Genomic DNA, 21,484 nt, shown 5'->3' with positions numbered 1-21,484 from the left:
TAGTCATGGACTACTCAAAGCTGCTTTACACCACAGGTCACACTTACCCATCCACACCACAGTCAGCAGTTATTCTGCAGTGGTCTGTTCAAACTTGAGAGTCTATCAATAGAATGAAGAGTGAGGTTACGTTAGCTCTGATTGGTAGATGACTGGCAGGACATAACCAGGATTCACTAACGTTACACATTACAGACATGTCTTAGAGCACCGAGCTGCCAGCTACGCTACCCCAAAGTGGGTCACAGACCATATTTGATTGGACCACCAGTTGGTGAAGAAAAATGTGTCACGTGTTTGCGAAGTCATCCTCTGTACTAAAATATAATGAAAGAACGTTCATCTCACTGTGCGGTGTTTATCTCAGGTGCATCTCTCTCTCTGTTCCTCATCCACCCAGGCCCAGAATCCAAGCTGCTTGAAGTTCAGTGTAAAGTTCCCACGGTCAGTGATGGTTTGGGTGTCACGTCATCTGCTGCTGTTGGTCTACTGTGTTCCCGGAGTCAATGAAGACCTTCACCAGGAAACATTGTGCTTCTTCAGCTGAAAAGCATTATGGAGGTGCTAATTTCATTTTCCAGCAGGACTTGGCTCCTGCCCACAAAAACGCCACAGGCAGGTTAAATGATCACGATGTTGCTGAGCTTGATTGGCCAGCAAACTCCTGAACCCCAGACAATCTGTGAGGCGTGTTGTGCAGAGCCTGCTCAGTGAAATTCATTCAGATAATGATTCTCTCACCTACACACACCCTGTCACACACACTGTCATGGTACCCAACAGGAGCTATGTCATATTCAGGGCTGTAAAACTGAGGGGTCAGAGGTCACACTGCTGGTCTTTAATCTGCTCTTTGTTCAAAGATGCAGCCATCAAATGACTGTCACAAGAGAAGTCTCTTAGATTTGATACATATCCATAACACAGCTTCATGATGTGTGTGTATTTAATTTACCACAAAAGAAAAATGTCAATCCTCTGCATCAAATCACTCTTTATTATTTGAATTCAAAATCAATACATACTCAGGGCAAAGCAAAATAACTCCCAAACATAAATCAAATAAAAATGTCAACTTTCATTAGAACTATCAGAGCATCCTATATATTTCATGTGTGTTTGTGCCCTTCTTTAAAAACAAAACAAAACATTGACATTTACAAACATTTACAACACAGTGATCAGCATTCATTCCTCAGAAAAATGTGTGCAGTTTTTTCTTGTTTTGACAAACTCAATCAACACAGATACCAGTAATCTGGATAAAAGTACAAACTGGATTTCCCATTCTTCCCATAAACCCGTTCTTTCTCTGTAACATAGCAGCTTTTAGGTGAGTGCACTGTGACAAAATGTCACAAAGAAATCAGAAACACATCATTACAAAGGTAAGAGTTCCATCATCTCAAACATGAACTATAAGTCTGACTGTACGGAAAAGTTGATAAACCATCAGTCACAGGAGCGTTATTTAATGAATGTAGCTTTCAGCAGCTGCTCATGCAGGTGAGGGAATGTGCAAACTTAAAGCTTCACCTGTGATCTCCATCATCCAGTTTATCCAGGTTAACTAGGTCTCATAACTACACTCATTTTCCACTGGATTAAAAACAATTAACATCATTATAATGTTACAATAACGTGAACAATTTAACTCAACTGCAAAAACTGAAATCCAAACAAGTGTTTCTTTTAGTAAAAGCTGTCCCTGTGAAGACTTTCTAAGTGATCTTGAAATGGTATCACTTTTCTGTATAAACCTGACCATGATATAAAATGATTCTCAAACACAGCACAAGCTGCTGCACAAAAACAATGGGTGGTGTTTATTAATCTATTTAAAAAATAATTTGTCAAAAATGTCATTATTATTTTGTTTTGGGTTTTTTTTGTAAAAAATATACATCAAGTATAATGTGAGTAATCACTGATACCAACAAAAAAAATTTAATGTGTTTGAGAAAAATGATTACTGTTAATCCCCAGCCATCTGTGAGGAATGTCTTAGCTGTGTTAGTTTAGCTGACTGAGTGGACTATATAGACCACCACACCAAATTCACTATGTATTAAGTAGGGAGGAGGGGATGAGGGAATGACTTCTTACACTACCAGAGTCTTTAATCCAGATAAAAATCTAGATTTTCCAGATATTCCTCCCAGTGCCTTCAATTCAAGCCAGGTTCCCCTGGCGAGTCCAGAAAAATGTTTTATTTCAAGATATTAAGACGAAACCAGACCAGAATTGTTTGAGAAGAAGTCTGTCATTCAAGAAAGAAATATTAGATGAAACTTGACTCGCAATTATTTTTTTTTTACCTTATTGGCAGAAAATTTTACTCTATCAATTACTTTCTGGGCTTTTCAGGTGAATGTGGCTCAAATTAAGTCTAATGAGATTTTGTATCCAAAAGAAGACTTAAACACTTGATTTGATTTCATTTTCTGCAGTGTCTATAGAGTATAAAAGGAAACCTGGTTAAAGAGGAGTCCAAGTCTTGATTTAGTTCATTAGATCCCAGATATTCTCTTACAACAGACTCCAGAAGTAAGGCGAAATTAAAATCACAGCAAACAGTAATCATTGCTTCACAGTGCAGTCAGAGGCTGATAGCTGTTCTCTGAAGTCCAACAAACTGTTCTCCCTTTGTTTCTTGTAGCTGCAATGAGTTATCACCAAAGCATCTGATGAAACCCTGTGCAGGGATAAAGAGGAACAGAAGATGTCCTCCACAGTGTGTCACTCAGTTATCTGAAGGACTCACTCCACCTTGTCCCAAATCTCTTTTTTTCAGTTTCACAAAAATGCCATTTTTTGGTCCCAAAGTGCTTGAGGACTTCAGCTCCAGAGGAACCTGCAGACGGAACAAAAAAACATTGAAACAAAAAAATTTCAGCTCAAAAGTCTTTGATGTGTGAAGTGATTAAAACTGATTTAAAAAATGATTCATGCTGTACTGCAATGTTAAATTTCAGAGGTCTATTATTTTCACAAGTTTACCAACTAAATGTTATCCACATATCTCTGCATGTGCTTTTTTTGGTTTAAATCTGAAACATTTTTCTCTGAGGGATAAGACAAATTCACTGTCAACAACGGCTGCTACATAAATAATGAGAAGAACTAATTTAACACTACCATATTCATCGCTTTATACTTTATTCTAGACCTATTTGTTCATAATTCAGTTTTATTACTCTCTTGGTTTGACACGTTGGGAGAAACTCATGTCTTTAAGATGAACAGATGGCAGCATTATTAGTTTGTCGTCTTTGTGCTGACACCTGAGAATTTGGCAAAGAAGTGCTGCTAAGTACAACGGTTGGTCAAGTGACGTGAGGGTACCAAAAAAAACATTTTTCCCCAAAATAAAACCACTTTGACAGATGGTGAACGACTCAGGGGTTTGTGAGAAATCAGTGAGTGTGTGGGAGACATCAACAAGTGGACAGACATTCAGTGGACAGGCTGAGAGGAATCTAAACACTCAAGTCACTTGATGCTTGTGACTGCGTTATCAGCTGACACTTAGGTTTCATATTGAGTCCGTATTTGTTCATAACCTCGGCCTGAAACCCACTTTTTCATTAAATACACAAAGTTAAAATCAAATTTAGAGGATTGACTGCACAATACTGAATATTACCTGAGGTTGGATAACGCTGGTGTTTCAGTGTAAAGTGTGACCCTGTTAACTGGAGATCGTCGGCCAACCATCAGACCATCACTCTGGCTTATAGAGTCACCAGTTAGTGCGGTCACTTTTTACCCCCAAACACCTGTAGCTCTGTAACGGTCAGAACTAGATAGTTGACTCCATGGTATAATATCGTTTCTGACATCTGACCACAGAACAATCAGACATTTTTTATGCTACTTCCAGTTTAAATGAGGCGTTTAAAGAATGCTAACTCGTCTTAATGAATGGAGTGTAACACTGCTACCGTTGCTCGTATGCGTGCTCATCTTCATGGTGACGTAGGCTGTGAATTGTTGTGAAATGTTGTTATGACATAATACAGGAAAATAAAAAATACCAGTGAAAAGTTACTTTTTCTAGATATTACTTTGTTGAAACAGGGAAATCAAATGTTTTTATGGAATAGTAACGTTGTAAAAACAAGTGGATTTTTTTCTAGTTTTATGTAACTGCAATACCCCACTGTACTATTGCAAAAATGCAAAAATCACTTAAGCTTTTTAGTGAATGTAGTGGGTCTTTGGCTTTCCTCCCCACCCACAAAATGTGACATTTAATGACTAAACCTGTACTTAATAGTGCTTATGAATGTAAAATCTTGACCTAAACAAGCTGCTTGGATTTGCCGATGTCAGCGAGTCCCTTTTTTGACCGATCAGGAGCAAGTCTGACCTGATTGGTCCACCGGAGCAGAAACCCCCGAACCTCCTCCCCGCCCACTCCACTACCTGCTGCTGGAGAGAAATCTATCCAGCAGCGGGAGGAGAATTCCAACGTTGAAGAGCCATCACTGCTTTGTTTTAGGCTGTAAACAGCCACATAGTTCCATGCACAAGCTTCCCATCTCAGAAGACAAGACTAAGTGTCTAGAGTTCATTTATCAAGGAAATGTACCAGCTACACTCAGTAAAACTGTGCATGTGTGTGCTAGTCACTTCACTGCTTTTCTAACTTTGGACAGTACAACAGAGGGCTAGAAAATAGACTGGTCCTGAATCCAGGCGCATTACCAACCATCTGCCAACAAACCTCGGACCCTGGAAATGTGAGTATTTTAAATGCTGTGTGCTGTGGAGCAGATGGAAGAGCTTTTCCTCAGTGCCCCCCTGTCTCTGTGTTAGCTTCAGGATGCTAACTTTAGCTACAGTTAGCCCGTTGTTTTAGCCTGTAATGTTACAATAAATAAGCTTCGCTGTTTTCTAAAATTTGTGCACTTGGAGCTTGTGGCGCCGCTCTCAGTGACGTTGAAGAGTGGGGCAGTATCAGCGGTGGCTCATTTACATATGAAGGTCACGCCCACTAAATCAGAGCGTTCTGAACAGAGGGGCTATGAGAACCTGGAAACAATGCTGCTGTGCTTGATTTATTGGCTTTTTGGACCAAAACATGTTACTACCATTTCATGAAGACATCAATGATCCATATTAAACTGTAGAAAAGGAGCAGAATATGGGAACTTCAAAGAAACAACAGAGAACTCCTTGGGAGCAGTTTTACTTATTGCACATGAACTCAAAACTTGCAAATCAAGCAAACTTGTGACACTGTGTAATAATGGCAGCATACTCATAATAATCTCACCTACAGGCAACTTAGAGTCACTGACTCACCTAGTGAGCATGTCTTTGGATTACTCAGAGGGAACTGCACAAGCAGAACACTCACACACCACACATAGCGGCTCCTGCTCCGGGCAGGGAATTAAACCATAAACCTTTTCTTGTGAGGAAACAGTACTGATGAGTGCACCATCAGATGTAATATTTTTTATTCTACGCAGCTTCTGTGAAGTCAGACTACCAGCCTGAATCTGTTTATTTTTCTTTCAAATCTAGAGCAATGTGAATTATAGAGACAGAACAGAGCACACGTCTGCATTAACCTGCAGATACTATAACAATACATATAACATCTGTAGTATGTTTTTTACTTCTTTTCCTGAAATGTGACTGATTGTACAGACTGTGTTGCTCTCTTGTTTATTTAGTTGTGTAAATATTACATGCTTGTAAATATGTTGTTTTAGCCTGGACCTCAGGAAGACTAGCTGGGCTCCAGGGTACAGCTAATGGGGATCCAAATTAAATAAACACATAAAAAAAATATGCCTAAGCAGAGATCTTAGATCTGACCACTTGAGAATAACAGTGGACAGTGTGTACACAGAAAGAGACTGCAGTAGTTTATGAAGGTTGTTGTCTTCATTGATTAGTTTCAAACCCACCTTGGTCTCCGAGCAGGCCACAATGCTGAACCGTTGGAACAGACGCACCAGAGCCATTTTGATCTCCAGCTGAGCGAGCCTCATCCCCACACAGTTACGAGGACCGGCCCCGAATGGAAGGTAGACGAACGGATGTCGGCCGGCCTTAGCCTCTGGTGTGAATCTAGGGATAAATCATATGTTTACATGAAGAAAATATCAAAGCAGAAATGGGAATCACTTCTACATTTTCATTTGGCAGATGCTTTTTTCCAAAGCGACATATAACACAAGCAAGAATTTAGACAGAAGGAAAACCTAGTTAGTGCAACAAAGTGCTAAAAGTTATTTGGCTTCAGGTGTTGCCATTAATTGCAAGAAGATGTTTTTTATTTTATTTTTTTATGTAGAATGATGTAGCCAACCGCTACAACAATATCCCTCAACCTTCAACAACTTTCAGCAACCAATGCTGAAAATTGACTAAGAGCTGGGTCTGAGACCTTCTGACTAATTCTACCCCTGAGGACAAAGAGGAGAAGGGTCAGATTAAGGCCTAAGTGTTTCCTGAACAGATGAATCTTCAGACGTCTCTTTAAGTAGAAAGGGACTCTGTGGATCGTATAGAGTTAGGTAATTCATTCCACCATTTGGGCACAACAGAGGAGAAGAGTCTGGCTAGTGATTTGGAGCCACGCTGGGCTGGGAGCACCAGGCGTCTTTCACAAACGTAGCATAGTGCGCGAGAAGGAGTGTAGACCTGGATGAGGGACCCCAGGTAGGCAGGAGCCGTTCTTGTCAATGTTTGGTAAACCAGAAGAGGAGCTCTGAATTTGACTGGAGCTGCTACTGGAAGCCAGTGAAGAGAGATTAACAGTGTTGTGACATGTGCTTGTTTGGGTTTTCTTTTCTCACCTGTGTTATTTTGTATCTTGTGTTCCTCTGTGTTTATTCTTCCTGATTTTTGTCTTGTGTGTTCTGTGTTTTCTGTTTTAGTCCATAATTTTTGCTTCTTGTAGTTTTAGTCTGGTTCTTGTCATGTGTGGGTCTTTTTATTCTGAGTGTTTCTGTGTTTTGGATTTACCATGTCTCTGTATTTAGGCCATGTCCACACGTAGCCACGTATTTTCAAAAACAAGTATCCTCCCCTCGTTCGTTTTTAAAAATACTTCCGTCCACACGCAGCGGGTAAATCCGCTATGGGCTCGAGGCATGCCAAACCCATAATAGGCAGCATCGTTTTCAGTGACATAAAACTGCAATTTCGTGTGGATGCCAGGCGTAAAGGTATAAAAATATATGCGTTTTCCTTAATACCCAGCTATGTGTGGACATGGCCTCAGTTTAGTTCTCCTTTTGTTTTCCTCCTGGTTGATTGCCCTTCATGTGTTTCACATGTGTCTCGTTCCACACCTGTGTTTGACTGCCTTTTTTAGTTGCTGTCTGTACATACGAATGTGGTATGTAGTAGGCACTGCATACTACATACTGCTTTTTCATGAAGTATGTAGTATGACTGTTCTGTTGGGTCTGTTTTGTGGTAAACTACTCTGGTTTTCAGTTACAGATAATGGAGCTAAAGGTGATGTTTCCTTTTCTTTTTTTACCTTTATTGTAAATGTGCAACACAAACTTTGGGTGGATCTTGGTATTTTAGTGATGTTAATCATATCACAGCAGAATCATCATATTTGATTTTTAATCTTGCATCAAAATTTTTATTGCTTACTGCAAATAAATCTGGAAGGGATTTTTATTTTTAAAGCTGATGAAAAAAACACTTCCATATAATCCACGTATGATTTTAAAAGTAATTTAGTGATTTATATGGGCTTTTATAAGTTTGTAGAAGTAAATGCCTCTCTTAAGACTAGAAGTGACAAGATTTACCAGTGCTGCTTTTACATTACTTCACTGTCTTACGGACTGTCTATCGTTAGTGTTGGTGTATTGTAGTTGTAATGCCGATTCATTCCAGTAGATGGCGGTAACTCACCAAACCCTGCACCTGCAGGGACAAACAGTATTGGCGCTGTGCATAGTGGGAAACAGTATGCCAGGTAGACTGGTCAGTTGCATACTGAGAAATTTTCCTGGATCAGTAGGACATCCGGAGATTTTTGGCATACTGCAGATTTTGCAAGTTTTTGTATACTGACTACTACAGACTGAATTTCAGCCAAAATGGTAGGCACTGCTGGTGTGCTAGGTGGTTTGGAAAACAGCCTGTGTTTCTGAAGTTCTATATCAGTTCATTGTATCCGGTCTGTGTTTGCTGTCTGCTGTTGTGTGTCTCCCTGGAGGTTCTTGGTCTCGTGTGAGTTTTTTAGTTGTTTTTTTTTTATTTTGGTTTTTGAGAGAGTTTTGGTTTTTCTGGATTTCTTTGTAGTTTTGAGTTTTTAGTTCAGTTAAAATGAAACCTTTTTCTTATAACTGTGATTGGGTACTTACATTTTACAGTTTAATTTAGCAGACGCTTTTGTCCAAAGCATTGTACAACACAAGCACTTCATTTCTTGTTTCCTGCCTTGTGGACTCTGACAAGAAATGTGGATGCACAGGGGAAAATGTGATTATTATCAGTGTGCCTTATTATCAGTAAAAGATTGGCTTTAACCCTCTGAAGACTATTTGTTTAAAGTGCTTCAGGTGATAATGCAGATGAGGTGGCCTGTGTCTCCCTCTGATGGCTGTTGATGCACATTGATATACATGTAAATACTGTCTGTTTAATTCCATTCATGCTGGTGTGTAAACGTTGAAGAAAAATCTTAACTATTTGTTTTTAATTTTATTTTACTTTGTTAAATGTAGCCTTTTCTATTTAAGAGTCTTCATTTAATCTTATCCATTCATCAAGTTTAGTTAATTCATTTTTATTTTATTGTACTCCATTTCCCACCTTGTTCTTATTGCATATGTCTTGGTGTTGCAAACACACACAGACTGAGCAGTTAGATTATTCTCTTACCGCTCAGGGATGAACTTCTCCGGCTCCGGCCAGTGCTCGGGGTCATAGTGCAGGAAGCCTGCTGGGATCTCGATTGTCAGGCCTTTAGGAAGGAACTGTCCGTTCACTGTGCAGTCATGGTCAATCTCTCTGGCAAACCTTTGAGGGTTGGAAAAGTGCCACCGACAGATTTTTAACACAACTTTAAAAAAATTATCACTCTTTACTCTTTATTTAGTCTAATCAATTTATTAATGAGAAAACATAACTATATTAAAATGCTCAGCCTGGGCCTTGTTTAATGTGTCGTACTTACCTGAACCCTGGAGGGTAGAGACGCAACGCTTCACTTATGACCAGATCTAAATACCTCAGCTCCTGGACATTGGTGTAATCTGGAGACTCCTGCAGCAAAAAGAACAAAATACACATTCAGCATCTAACAGTGAAAGCATCATTTACAACCAATAACAGCAAAGATTCCTGGGTAATAAAGTTAATTCACAACAATCAACAAAACAAATCTGTGGGATCAAATTTCTGTCTGAAACAAACAAAAAAATAAAGCTGTGGAAAAAAAGGGCTCCAATAAAAAAGAAATAATAAGTCTCAATGATAAGACGAACTTTAAAATTGAGTAGCATCATAATAAGATTAAAACAAAGTTATAAAATAAAACATCTGAAATCATGAAATTGTGAATTTTGAGATGTCAAATTTATGAGATTAAAAGTAAAAAAAAAAGAGATTAAATCCCAAAACTGTTTAACAAAAGTCATAGTAAGATCAAAGGTAAAAACTAAGACCCAAAAAACACACAAAAGTTTAAAACAAGAGACAAAAGGCTGAGTTATAGACAAATAAAATTAAAATCTTGGATTAAATGGAGTTCGATACAATTAATAGTAAAAAAAGAGGAAAAGTGAAGCAATTCAAATTTTAAACAGCTTGAAAAAAGTGAAAAGTCAAATTTGTATAATAAAAAAAGCTAAAAACAAAAGATAAAAGGCCAAAGTTTTGAAAAATTACAAGTATAAAGTCAAAATTGTAGGATTTAAGAAGCAAAAAAAGCTCATATCAAAAGAGAAAAATCAAAAATGAAAGATAACTGTCATAACCACCAAGAAACAAAAGAGGCAAAAGTCAAGTGTCTCATTAGTTAAGTTTAAAATGTAAAGTAATTTAAAACAATGGAATAAGAAATAGAAAAAAGCTTTAGTTAAAATGATTGTTTTGAGAAGATTTAACAGTTTAACAAACTGATCTGATAGATAAATGATTACACATTAAACTCATCATTCAGATTTTCTTCTGTCTTTAAGCCTCGGTCTTGTCCAAACACTCACATGTCTGGAGAAGAAATCATCCACCTCCTCGTGGACCCTGCTCTGACAGTCAGGGTGGAGGGCCAGCAGGTAGCAGGTGAAGCCCAGCGTGTTGCTGCTGGTTTCATATCCTGCCAGGAGAAAGACGAAAGCCTGACCGACGATCTCGTCCTCGGTGATCATCTTTCTCTGCTGACGTCTGCTCGGGGACTCGTGAGGGCTGGCACGCTCGTCCTGGTCGGAGGCTGACGTGTGTGTCTGCTGGTTCCTGAGATCCAGCTCGTCGCTGTGGCTCCCTGTGTCGAACTGCTCCAGAGACACACCCTCTCTATTAGTTCGTGCATCCAACATCAGCTGGAGGAAGTCCCGTCGCCTCTGTGAGCAAAGAAGTAAATCAACCACTGAATCACGACTCCACTTATCAGAGACATAGGAGGAGCTGAGGCAGAGGTTTCACCTGCTCAGGTGGCTGCTCCTCCCTCTGCTTGATGATCTTCTGAATGCTGTTGATGAAGAAATTATTCATCTTGTCCCGTCGTTTGTTTGGGATGAGTCCAGCCAGAGGGGCTGCGATGAACGGGAAGGCAACTGGACACGCAAACAAGAGTTCAGACGGACAGATCGTGAAATGTTTACTGTAGCAGCACAGCGTTGTTTTTTTTGTCTTCAGTTTTTATTACTTCTCTTTACAGGTTAATGTCTAATGCAGGTATGTGAGAAGTGCTGAGATAACATCTCACAGCGCCAAAGTATGTGTTTGCTTTGAAGCAAATAAATGGAAGGCAGATCTTTTTAGCACTTCTTTTCTTTGTTCCAGGTATCTTTTCCCAAGATGCAAAGCGACAAGGTAAACCCTTGAAAATGTTTCAGCAAAAACGTAACACTGACTTTCTCCTGTGTGTTGCAGTGAAAAATGAATCCTTTAATTGCTAACCCTTGCTTTCTTTATGTTCAGAAGGCTCTGACTTCATGTGTGCCTGCCCCTTTAAGACTCACACACCTTTAATGTAGCATGTGCCCTTTAACCTGCACTCGCAGTTTCCATATAAAAGTAAGAGCTTTAGAGTTTGCGGTTTGAGTGGTCCAGTTTGTAATGTTGTGAGTCAAGTGATCAAAAGTAACTGATGATTAATGTGCTTAATGTCCCTGTTACGCTGACACGAGAAGCTACATGAGCTAGCCACCCTGTTCCCATGTGTTTGAGCTAACCTAGTGTCTGGAGGATGTGCCTGGCCTCGGCTGTGTGGGAAGTAACGTAATGATTTTCTGTGGCCAAAAGATGGCGCTGTTGTCTTAGAGCCAGGTTAATGTTGATGCAGGGTTTGTTTCTTTCCTGAGAAATGTGTGATTATGTTTAGTCTTTCTGTTCAAGGCTGCAACAAATAAGGGTCACTGAACTGACTTTACATCATGTCTCTATATTTAATGTCAGCTAATCACAACTTATTGTCTGTTTGCTGCGCAGATGACAGTGTTTAACAGAGTTTATTTTAATGTACTATTTCATTGTATTACATTTTGAAAACACTTTCATAAGTCCTGAAACAAACTAACAAATGACACAATTGAAAAGGAAAGGAACTTGCATTGTTCAAAATCACTCCCTCATTCCCTCCTCCCTACTCATTTTATAGAGAATTAGATGTGGTGGATTATATATTCCACTCAATCAGCTCAATAAAATTAACATTTCAGACACAAGTCGCTGACAGTGATGTGATTACTCTGGCGTCACTCATGAATGAATGGGGTTTTACAGTTATCATTTTTTTCATTCACAGCAAAATGGCGTTGATTTCAGTGATAACTAATACTTTACTTAGTTTATTTTCCACAACTGCCAAATACAATAAAAACATTTATTACACATATTTTTTAAAATAAATAAATAGACCATATATTTGCGCAGCAACTTGTGCTGTGTTCGAGAATTACAAGGTCCATTGAATGCATCGATTGCAGTTGACGGTTCAGTGGCTAACGTCCGTGTTGTTTGTTTCTCTGCATGATGGTTTATATTGCTCACATATGCCCTTATTTATGAAACGTGCATACGCCCTAAAAATGGGTGTACGCTCCTTTCCACACACGGATCGAGCTGTCAGCTGATTTCTCCCCCCCAAAAATGTGTTTCCTCTATCGGTTTACTGGAAAGAAAAATTAAAAGTAGAGAAGCTGTAATCAGTTTATAATACCACTCCCATGTCCATGATAAAGACTGTGCTCACTCAGATTTCAGACAGCACAACAATGACATGACATATCCACTACATAACTATATAACATGTAATAAATGTTTTTATCATATTTGGCTCTTGCAGAAAATGAACTACATAAAATATTAGTTATCCCTGAAATCAGTGCATTTTGCAGAGAATGATAAAACTTAAAAATGTAAAACCCCAGCTGTCCATGAGCGACAGGGGAGAAATAACATCACTGTCAGCGGCTGGCGACTGAGTGAGTACTGTCCGAAGTGTCGATTTAATTTTTGCTGATTGATTGGACTATAAAGTCCACTACATCTAATTCACCATATAGTGAGTAGGGAGGAGGGAATGAGGGAGTGATTTTGGACACAGCCACCGACTTATCCATCTGGTAACCACTTCTGGGTCACGTTTGGCATTTAGTACATTCCCTTTCCGTTCAAATTGTGTCATTTGATGGTTTGTTTCAGGACTTGTGAAAGTGTTTTTAAAATGCAAATTTGTTTTTCCACATGTAAATGTGTTTCAAACTTGTAATTGTGGTTTGCACCTCTCAGCCACAAATCAGTACTAATCAGCACTCCATCCTGTGGGCTGTACAAAACCTTACAACCAAGTAGAAACTCCTATTACCACAGAAACACTATGTTTTAGCCAGGGCTGATCTGTTCTGTGGGTTGAGCCTGACGTTATGGCCTGTCTGATGCTTTACTGAATTTTCCCTCACATGTTTTTCTATTAAAACGTCTGAAAAGCAGAAATTCCATACAAGTATTGACATAACAAGACCGGACTTACTGAAAAACATCATGATGGGCCGGAAGAAATTGAAGGTGAAGAACATCTGTGCGTGGCTGACAAACGGGTCGTCTGGGTTGTTCTGGGAGTCCACCTGAGTGGCAAACGCTACACTGGCGATAACATCCATGGTGAAGCAGCCAAAACACCTGCAGAGACACAAACATGGGAGATGAAGGACGGAGACACAAACCTGTGTTCTCACAGACTCGCTTCACCCTCTTAGCCTTTACTTATGGACGTCAAATGCCTCTCCTGACTCAGCGTAGACATCTAGGTTGTTCATCAGGGCGTCAATAGCTGTGTTGATCAGAGGGACCATCTAGAAACAGGAAACAGACTCAAATTAATTACTGCATCAGATGGAAGGTTACCTCATTTTCACAGTTATTCTTAAAGCCACATGTCACCCAGGTTACTAAATATGCTTTCTTTCATCTCTCACCTCTTTCATCTTGGCAGCACTGAACGACGGGGTCAGGATGCTCCGCACTCTCTTCCAGTGCTCGTTCCTCAACATGAGCAGACAGTCAGTCATGGGTTTGGTGGCAAAGCGAAAAGCCTGCAAAGAGTGTGACCATGTAGACCCTGTTACCATCACAACGACAAAGCTTGTGTTTGCAGTTAGAGGAACCAGCAAGCACATGTGAGTGTTTCTGTTAGTGCACTCACCATTCTGTTGGGGAAGCTGCTGAACTCTCTGACCATCACCTGTCTGAGCATGTCGGGGTCTGCGATCACCACCACTGGTCTCCGGCCCAAATAGTACCTGAAGAAATCAAGAAGAACCTCACCCTGATCAAAACCCAAACATGTGCTGAAGCTTTTCCTGTGATAACAAATGTTTGAAGAGTATTTTTGGAATGTTGTGTTTGTGCTGAGTATTTATTCTGCTTACCCACATACTCGACCGTGTGTCCTGATAATTTCCTTCATGGGTTCAAAAAAACCCTGTGGAGAGAGTCAGTCGTACAAGGTTCAACTGTCACTTCATAACAATTTCTGTCATGATTTTTTTATTACACTCATAACCTGACAATCACGAGGAAACAGATGTGTGCTTACTTGTATAAATGTGTGAGTAACTAAGAAAAGTATCAATGATTAAAAAAAAAAGGAAAAAAAGTGCAAATAAAGCATTGGTTGTTTTCTTCCTGAAAATAAAAAAGGTACAAAACTCCTGCTTGTCCTAAAACACGTCTTCTTAATGAAAAACCTGGTGCATCTTCTTCCAAACAGAGTGTTTGACTTCACTCTTTTTATTTCATTAGCTCCAAAATGCAGGCACTGCAGACAGTCTGTGCAGTAATAAACCAAAACTCCTTTAGGGGCAGTTGTTGCACACAACACACAGTCGTATTTTGGAAGCCATAGATGGAACATAGGTGGAAAAATGCTTCTTAGTCTGATCAAACATTTCACGGCAGGTAAAGACAGAAATAAAAACAGAAAGACAAACAAAGTGATGGAGATCACTCTGATGTAAAAGTCAGTGATATCTTACCTGGCGAAACATGAATATGTTTCCAAAGAAAGGCACGGGCTTGGGGTGTTTGATGCCATACTGAGAAAGTACTGAGAAGGGGTAAACTGAGTACCTGGAAATGAGCAGAGCAGACAGATGATGAATTACAAGAATTAATTCAAATACAAGTCTAATCTTAAATTATGTAAAGTATATCTGGCAGGGCAAGAGGAAGCACTATGCATAACTTCAATCAAACAAACAGGTAAATAATGCAAAAACCCACCAGTAGAGGAGACCCAGAAAGATGAGGAAGAGGCTGAGAGTCACTGGCAGTCCACTGGCTTTAGAGTCAAATATATTTAGGAAGTCGATCACAGACTCCATGATGTTGTTGTCTCCTCAGTTCCCCGCTGCCATCAGATGAAGCCCTCTTTAGGAAAACAGAACAGAAACAAGTTTAAGTTGTTGGAAAAGCTGCTGAATATGCGTTTGTGACTGCAAATGTTGTAAAATGACACCCCCACCCCCCCCCCCACCCCCCCCCCACCCCCACACACACACACACACACACACACACACACACACACACACACACACACACACACACACACACACACACACACACACACACACACAATATTTTTATGGCCGTTTTTCAACATACAAGATACATACAATAACAGATAAACAGCTCCCGACCATAAGACAAACCCAAATATACATATAAACACACAGTGACAGGTTACACAATCTCACACACTTAACTTGCACACATTTTATACGTAAAAACGATAATGACAGTAAAATTATACTTGTGATAATAAGAAAATAGATTTACTATTTCTGTTCAATCCAAACCTATATCTCTAGGTTCAATAATGGTCAGATAAAGTTCTCAGAGCTGGATAAACTTTCTCCTGTGAGTTCCTTTGTCCACATCCTCAAGGAAAGGGCATCCATACTCTTCCAACATAGTGCAATAGCTCTCCTCACTTTAAGTAGTCCAAAGTCTATTAACTGAAAGTGTTTTTACGTTTGAATGAATTCTTTGGGAAAAATCCCAAGTACACAGAGCTTGGCATTAAAAGGTACCTTTGTTTTGAAAACCGCTGACAAACATTCTAAAACATCCTTTCAAAATTCTTTCCATAGACAATGTATGAGTGTACCCTTTTCATAGACACACTTAGGATAAGCATCTGGAATTCTGACAGACATATAATGAAGTTTAAAGGGGACATATTATGCTTGTTTCTTCTTTTCACTTTGCCAGACTAGGATGCCTGTAAAGCATTTCTGCCCTCAGTACAAGTCATTTAGTTCCTTCATTGCCCCACAATAGCGTTCTCAATATCCTCATTTTAGGCCATTCTAAAGATCTCGTTGAAACGCTCCGTTTGGAGAATGACCTCCAGTAACCTCACAACATCACAGCCCTTTGTGCTCTGATTGGTCAGTTCTATCAGAGGGGCGGAGGGGGTAGAGCCAAGGAGCGGTTTTTACAGCATGGCAGTATTTACTAAATCGCCATACTGGATGGAGCAGACTTAGCAAGTTTGCTGTTTGCCAAAACTTCACTGTAAGGCATTGATAGCACTAATAAAATGGCAAAATGTAGGACACGTACTTTTGTATTGGACCCCGAGTCAGACCTGGACGGTTCTGCAGCTCAGGAGGAAGAAAATCCACTTCCACAAACCGGTACTGTAACATGTATAGTTTATATGTGGAAATATAGGCAGACTTCACCAATAAACTATTTCTATAACAGGGCTCCATCCTGCTCCTTCACTTTTCTCTGTCTGTTTTATCCATCATGCTGAAAGTGTAGTCTAAAGATCGCCTCTACTGTCAGTTCCTCACTATGTTATTACCGCAGCATTATTGTGGTCCAGGTTCACAGTGCATGTCAGAACAAGCATGCAAATATCACGGTCTCACAAGTATTACCACGTCTGCTAAAACTACAGTGTTTTAACTGCTAATTCACCATGTAAAGCCGAGCTGCTCAGCAGAGCGGAGTCCCTGCATCCAGCACTCAGTCAAGTCAGCCAGACCTGGTAGGGAGCTGTGTTTATACTCGGCTCTTGGTGGGTGTATCCCTCAGTGGTGGTTATGTGACTAACTGACATCACAGAGGAGGAGCTGCTTTATCAGATTACTCCAATAAAAAGAAAGGATCCTCGTGTCGTCACGACGGTCGAAATCTCGCAGCCAAATGGCAATGACCTTTTTTCAGAGGCATAAAATCTCGTTCTAGGATATCAGAAAAAATACAATATCTCATTTTTTGAAAATTCAGGGGGTGAAAGGCCTTGTTTTCAAATTTATTATTTTATATGTAAGTATTAAATCAGGGATCAGCATGATATGTCCCCTTTAACCGGAGTAATATACAGTCTTGTCAACCATTTATATTGAAGTAGTTTCAACCTTGCATTATTCCAGTCTGCTTCATCAATGTTCTCTTGAATGCCATTTATCCAGGCATTTAGTTTGTCTAACGATGACTCTTTAGCGTTAGACTTTAATAAATTGTTGTATTTAGAAAGATGTTATACAGAGTTATCCTTTCAATTTTTGTTAGTAAAAAAATGATACTCTTCATTTCTCCAGCTGGTGGCCTGGGAGCCAGGTCCAGCCCTCTTTTTATACTGGTATTTCTAGTTAACCTAGTGGGCAATCTCAGCCTGACACTGAGCCCTCTCAACCCAGAGCCTTTTGGTGGAGATATAAAACACTTCTTGAAGAAAATTGCTCCTGGCATGATGATGTAACACCGAGGTGAAACAATGGCATTTTGAACATGGAGTATCCTGAAACAAATGGGGGGTGGGGGGGATTTTGGTGCTTGTTGTTTCTACCTGTTAAATAAAATCCCACAAATTTACACACACACACACACACACACACATACACACACACACACACACACACACACACACAAAACTCAATAATAAAATCATCTGGATAAAATCTCTGGAAAAACTGTGACTTTAAAATGTCTTTTTGTTAATGTCACTGCCTCAATTGTGTTGAACAAACTTCCAAAATTAGTAAGCTTTAATGTCAGCGCCTGAAGACGTTTATGTCTTAGAAACTAACTTTGAGGGAAAACAGAATTTTCAGCTTCAAACATCTCAGATGAGGGTAAGCCTGAGCTTAGACTCTAACCCAACCTCCATGTACTCTGCCTCTCCTACTGTCTGAGGAGGAAAACATGATTAGTGATCGCTGTGGTAGGACAACAAATGATTTAAACTAAATTAAAAGGTGTGTTTATCATGTCTTTAAAGGGTAAAACAATGCAAAGAAGCAGTGTTCAGTAGCAGCTCAGGATGTGCCCTCACTTCATCTCTGAGAAATACCAGTATTTAAAGTAGACGTTCAAGTACTGCTTTATTGTAAGGTTTTAAACAGTTTGTTGATATTCTAATAATTTGAACTTTTCAAAGTCTCCTTGTGTCAAATCTGAAGGACAATACCTTAGTTCATACAAAAGGTATTTCATAAGATATAAAAGCAATCTAATTTTTAATTTCTAACTTTTTGATTATTACTGTTTCCGTCATGATAACTATCATTAGACTGAGTGACCATCGAAACATATAACCTACGTCAAACAAAACACAAGCCAGCATTAAGTTGTACACATTTGTGTATGACTGTGTGGACTTTGCTCTCAGGCTGTCGAGTCTCCTGTGGATGTCTCTGTTCGTAAATTATTGGTGTCTGTCTGAAGCTGTGAGGATGCTCACCTTTCCCCTGCGATGTCAACACTCAGACGTGTCTATTCGTCCTGGAAACATGACTAAACACAGCGATGGTCTATCATATAACACACCACAGTTTGATGCGGAGGTGAATCTCCAAACCGACTCTTAACAGCTCAATATACAAGCTTTTACAAGTTAAACCTTCAATCCTCAAACTGTGAACAGCTTGTGTAACTGAGGTCATGGGTGATGCGAGGTAACGAGCCACAGCGCAACAGCGTAGTTTTCTTTAACGAATAAAACTTTTCTTTTCTTTTTAAATAATACAAATAAACTATGAGTAAGGAAATATCCCTCTTCAATTAAACACTGTTATCAATGTGTCGGTAATCTCACCTCTCCTGTGTCAGCTCCTGTCCAGCTCTCTCCTGTTGTATATATTTTCAGGTGGTCTTCTTCGTCTCACCGTTATGTCATAGCTCATTAGAAAGGCCGGCTCCATACTGCCCTCAAACGGTCAGGAAGGGTTTTGTTCATGACGTGTTCACAACAAGAGAGACGGCTGCACAGTTATATACAATGAAATTAATAATGACAGCCACGGTCTGTGCTCTAAATGCTATTTAACTATTTTACCCAATAATAATAATAATAATAATAATAATAATAATAATAATAATAATAATAAGAAGAAGAAGAAGAAGAAGAAGAAGAAGAAGAATTACACAGCGTTGTTGTTCAGCATAAAATACTGATAGAGCTTCCATGGAATTTTCCTTTGAGGTTGTGAATGCAAATAAATGTCATGTTAGTGTCAATGCTAGTGTGTATATATACTGTATGTATTTGTAAAGCATAGTGTGTATATGTTGGGTGTTTAAACAATTATTTAGGATATATCTTTGCAGGCATATGTTAGTGTAGACAAGTGTTTATATTAAGTGTGTATACCGGGTGTATTGACTGATATTACATTATATAATTACATTTAAAATCATTAACAATTCTTCAAAACACTATGATGTTACAACAATGCTTGAGTTTGAAGTTCCCTGCAGATTCCCGTTTGAGCCTGCTGTGAATCATCTGCCAGTCAAAATTCATCCATGTCAAACACTTGTGTCTGAGTGCAAATTTTCTAAGAAGTGACTCTGAAACATTCTGCAGGAAAACAAACTGATGACAGTGATACTTGTTGTGAAAAAGAAAATACAAGGTGAGTGTTGAGTCTACCTTCCATGTCCCCAGGCCCAAAACTGGCATACGAGCACCATCATTCAGCTCTATGGTCCTGGCCACCTGTGTGTCCTCTGTGGAGAATAGAGGTCGACCAATATGGGTTTTTTGGGGGCCGATGCCGATGCCGATGCTTTCCAAATTTGGGCAGCCGATATGCATAGCCGATTTTTCCAATTTGATATTCAGGCCGATTGTTAAATAAATATATATGTATCACATTTTTGTGAAACGCAGCAATTTCTGAGCAACTAAAACAAATCTATTACAACAAGTCGTGTCCAGTCCTCTGAACATTTATTCAGCTTTCAAAACAATGAAATATTTTGTCTGAGTAAACACACAATGTAAGAAGCAGTAGTAAACATTCACACTCTTCTTAAAATGTCAAAAAAGAAATTTAAACTTATTAATATAATTTGAACAAAAGTATGTAATGTATCCAAGTGGTTCCACAAGTTTGAGGTGCTCATCTTTTTTGTGCCTGATCAAAAATTGCGTCATTTTATACAACGGATCAAAAATCGGCTTTTTAAAAGAAAATACGGCCGATGGCCGATAGAGACAAATGTCCAAATATCGGCCCGATATATCGGCCGGCTGATATATCAGTCTACCTCTAGTGGAGAACATGAAATCACTCTAGCAGCCAAACACACTGTTCACCAGTCACACACACACAGTGTCAGAGCTTTCCTCTTCTTCTTTCTCGCCCCAAACTACAACTGCTGAGTCAACGTCCTCTTCCTCTGCTGATTTAGCTTCTCTCTGTTTCTTTTTGCTTCCTCTTGCCCAAGAAATCCTTCTTCCCTTGCAGCCTTATCTCTGCTGTAGTTAATTATTGGACAACCTCAAAACACTTCACCTGAATGAAGTATTTACTCTGTAAATGAGAAGGAACATGTTGCAAAGGTCACTCTCATAGGGGTAGCAGCACACACACACACACACACACACACACACAGACTGAGCCTACAGAGCATCCTCTTACCGCTCAGGGATGAACTTCTCCGGCTCCGGCCAGTGCTCCTGGTCATAGTGAAGGAAGCCTGCTGGGAAGTCCATCGTCAGGCCTTTAGGGACCAGTTGTCTGTTCAATGTGCGGCCGTGGTCAATCTGTCTGATCTACCTGAACCGTGGAGGGTAGAGACGCAACGCTTCACTTATGACCAGATCTAAATACTTCAGCTCCTGGACACTGGTGTTATCTGGAGACTCCTGCAGCGAAAAGAACAAAATAAACACACAGCAGTAAACAGCTAAAGCCTCATTTACAGCAAAGGTTCCTGAGTAATAAAGTTAATTCACAACAATCCTAAAATGTAAGCCTGATTCCCCCCAGATTATGTAGGATCAGATCATGAATGGTGTTGTTTACATTCATGTTTGTTTGTAATTGAGGTCAGGACATTGTTAGTGCAGGTAGGTGTTTCACCTGGAAAGGTCAAACAGTTTCTGACCGCTGTACGGTGAGGCACCATGGTGATGCAGGAAGGTGAACAAACATTTGGTAATTGTATTACACAAGTTAAACGAAACCTGGAGTTTCATTCATCAAAAAGCCAACAGGAGCACCTCAGTTGTTACCCAGGTGTAGCATCTCAGTGCCTTAAAGTAGTATTTCCCAATCCTGGTCCTGGGGGACCCCCCTGCCCTGCACGTTTTGGATGTTACCCCACTCCAGCACACCTCATTCAAATGAATGGCTCGTTATCAGGCTCCAGCAGAGCTTGATGACGAGCTGATCGTTTGAATCAGGTGTGTTGGAGTGGGGTAACATCCAAAACGTGCAGGGCAGGGGGTCCCCCAGGACCAGGATTGGGAAACACTGCACTAAAGCATTGGCTTGGCCTTTTCAATAGATGTTAAAAAAAAAAA

The 21,484-nt window shown here is 39.7% G+C and overlaps 1 protein-coding gene across 2 annotated transcripts; it reads right to left on the bottom strand.

Annotated features, from left to right (window-relative positions):
- Positions 1–982: 982 nt before the first annotated feature.
- Positions 983–18,871, bottom strand: tbxas1 (thromboxane A synthase 1 (platelet)). 2 transcript variants are annotated; one of them, XM_074677633.1, is made up of 14 exons: positions 18,767–18,871; positions 14,938–15,084; positions 14,691–14,784; positions 14,085–14,137; positions 13,859–13,955; positions 13,632–13,748; positions 13,420–13,508; positions 13,187–13,335; positions 10,636–10,766; positions 10,200–10,553; positions 9,170–9,258; positions 8,875–9,012; positions 5,925–6,087; positions 983–2,854 (listed from the first exon to the last, which is right to left on the bottom strand). In XM_074677633.1, the coding sequence occupies exons 2-14, from the start codon at positions 15,036–15,038 to the stop codon at positions 2,744–2,746; spliced, it is 1,686 nt and encodes a 561-aa protein (XP_074533734.1). In that variant the 5' UTR covers positions 15,039–15,084; positions 18,767–18,871; the 3' UTR covers positions 983–2,743. The 2 variants fall into 2 exon arrangements, with proteins under 2 accessions (XP_074533734.1, XP_074533735.1); XM_074677634.1 differs by lacking the exon at positions 18,767–18,871 and adding an exon at positions 18,413–18,570.
- Between the last annotated feature and the right edge of the window lie 2,613 nt (positions 18,872–21,484).

Source organism: Halichoeres trimaculatus, unplaced genomic scaffold (genome assembly GCF_033239565.1).
Source record: "Halichoeres trimaculatus isolate MK-OKI-2021-1 unplaced genomic scaffold, fHalTri1.1 fHalTri1_scaffold_10, whole genome shotgun sequence".
NCBI lineage: Eukaryota > Metazoa > Chordata > Actinopteri > Labriformes > Labridae > Halichoeres > Halichoeres trimaculatus.
Note: the sequence above shows the minus strand (reverse complement) of the source record. Positions and strands in the feature narration are given on the sequence as shown.

Excerpts from the sequence above, each read along its gene's own strand:
- tbxas1 (XM_074677633.1), bottom strand. The coding sequence starts at position 15,038 with ATGGAGTCTGTGATCGACTTCCTAAATATATTTGACTCTAAAGCCAGT. Across the intron at positions 10,767-13,186 it reads GCCCATCATGATGTTTTTCA|TTGCCTTCCCGTTCATCGCA; the intron begins GTAAGTCCGGTC and ends TTGCGTGTCCAG. Across the intron at positions 6,088-8,874 it reads GAGAAGTTCATCCCTGAGCG|ATTCACACCAGAGGCTAAGG; the intron begins GTAAGAGAATAA and ends ATTTATCCCTAG.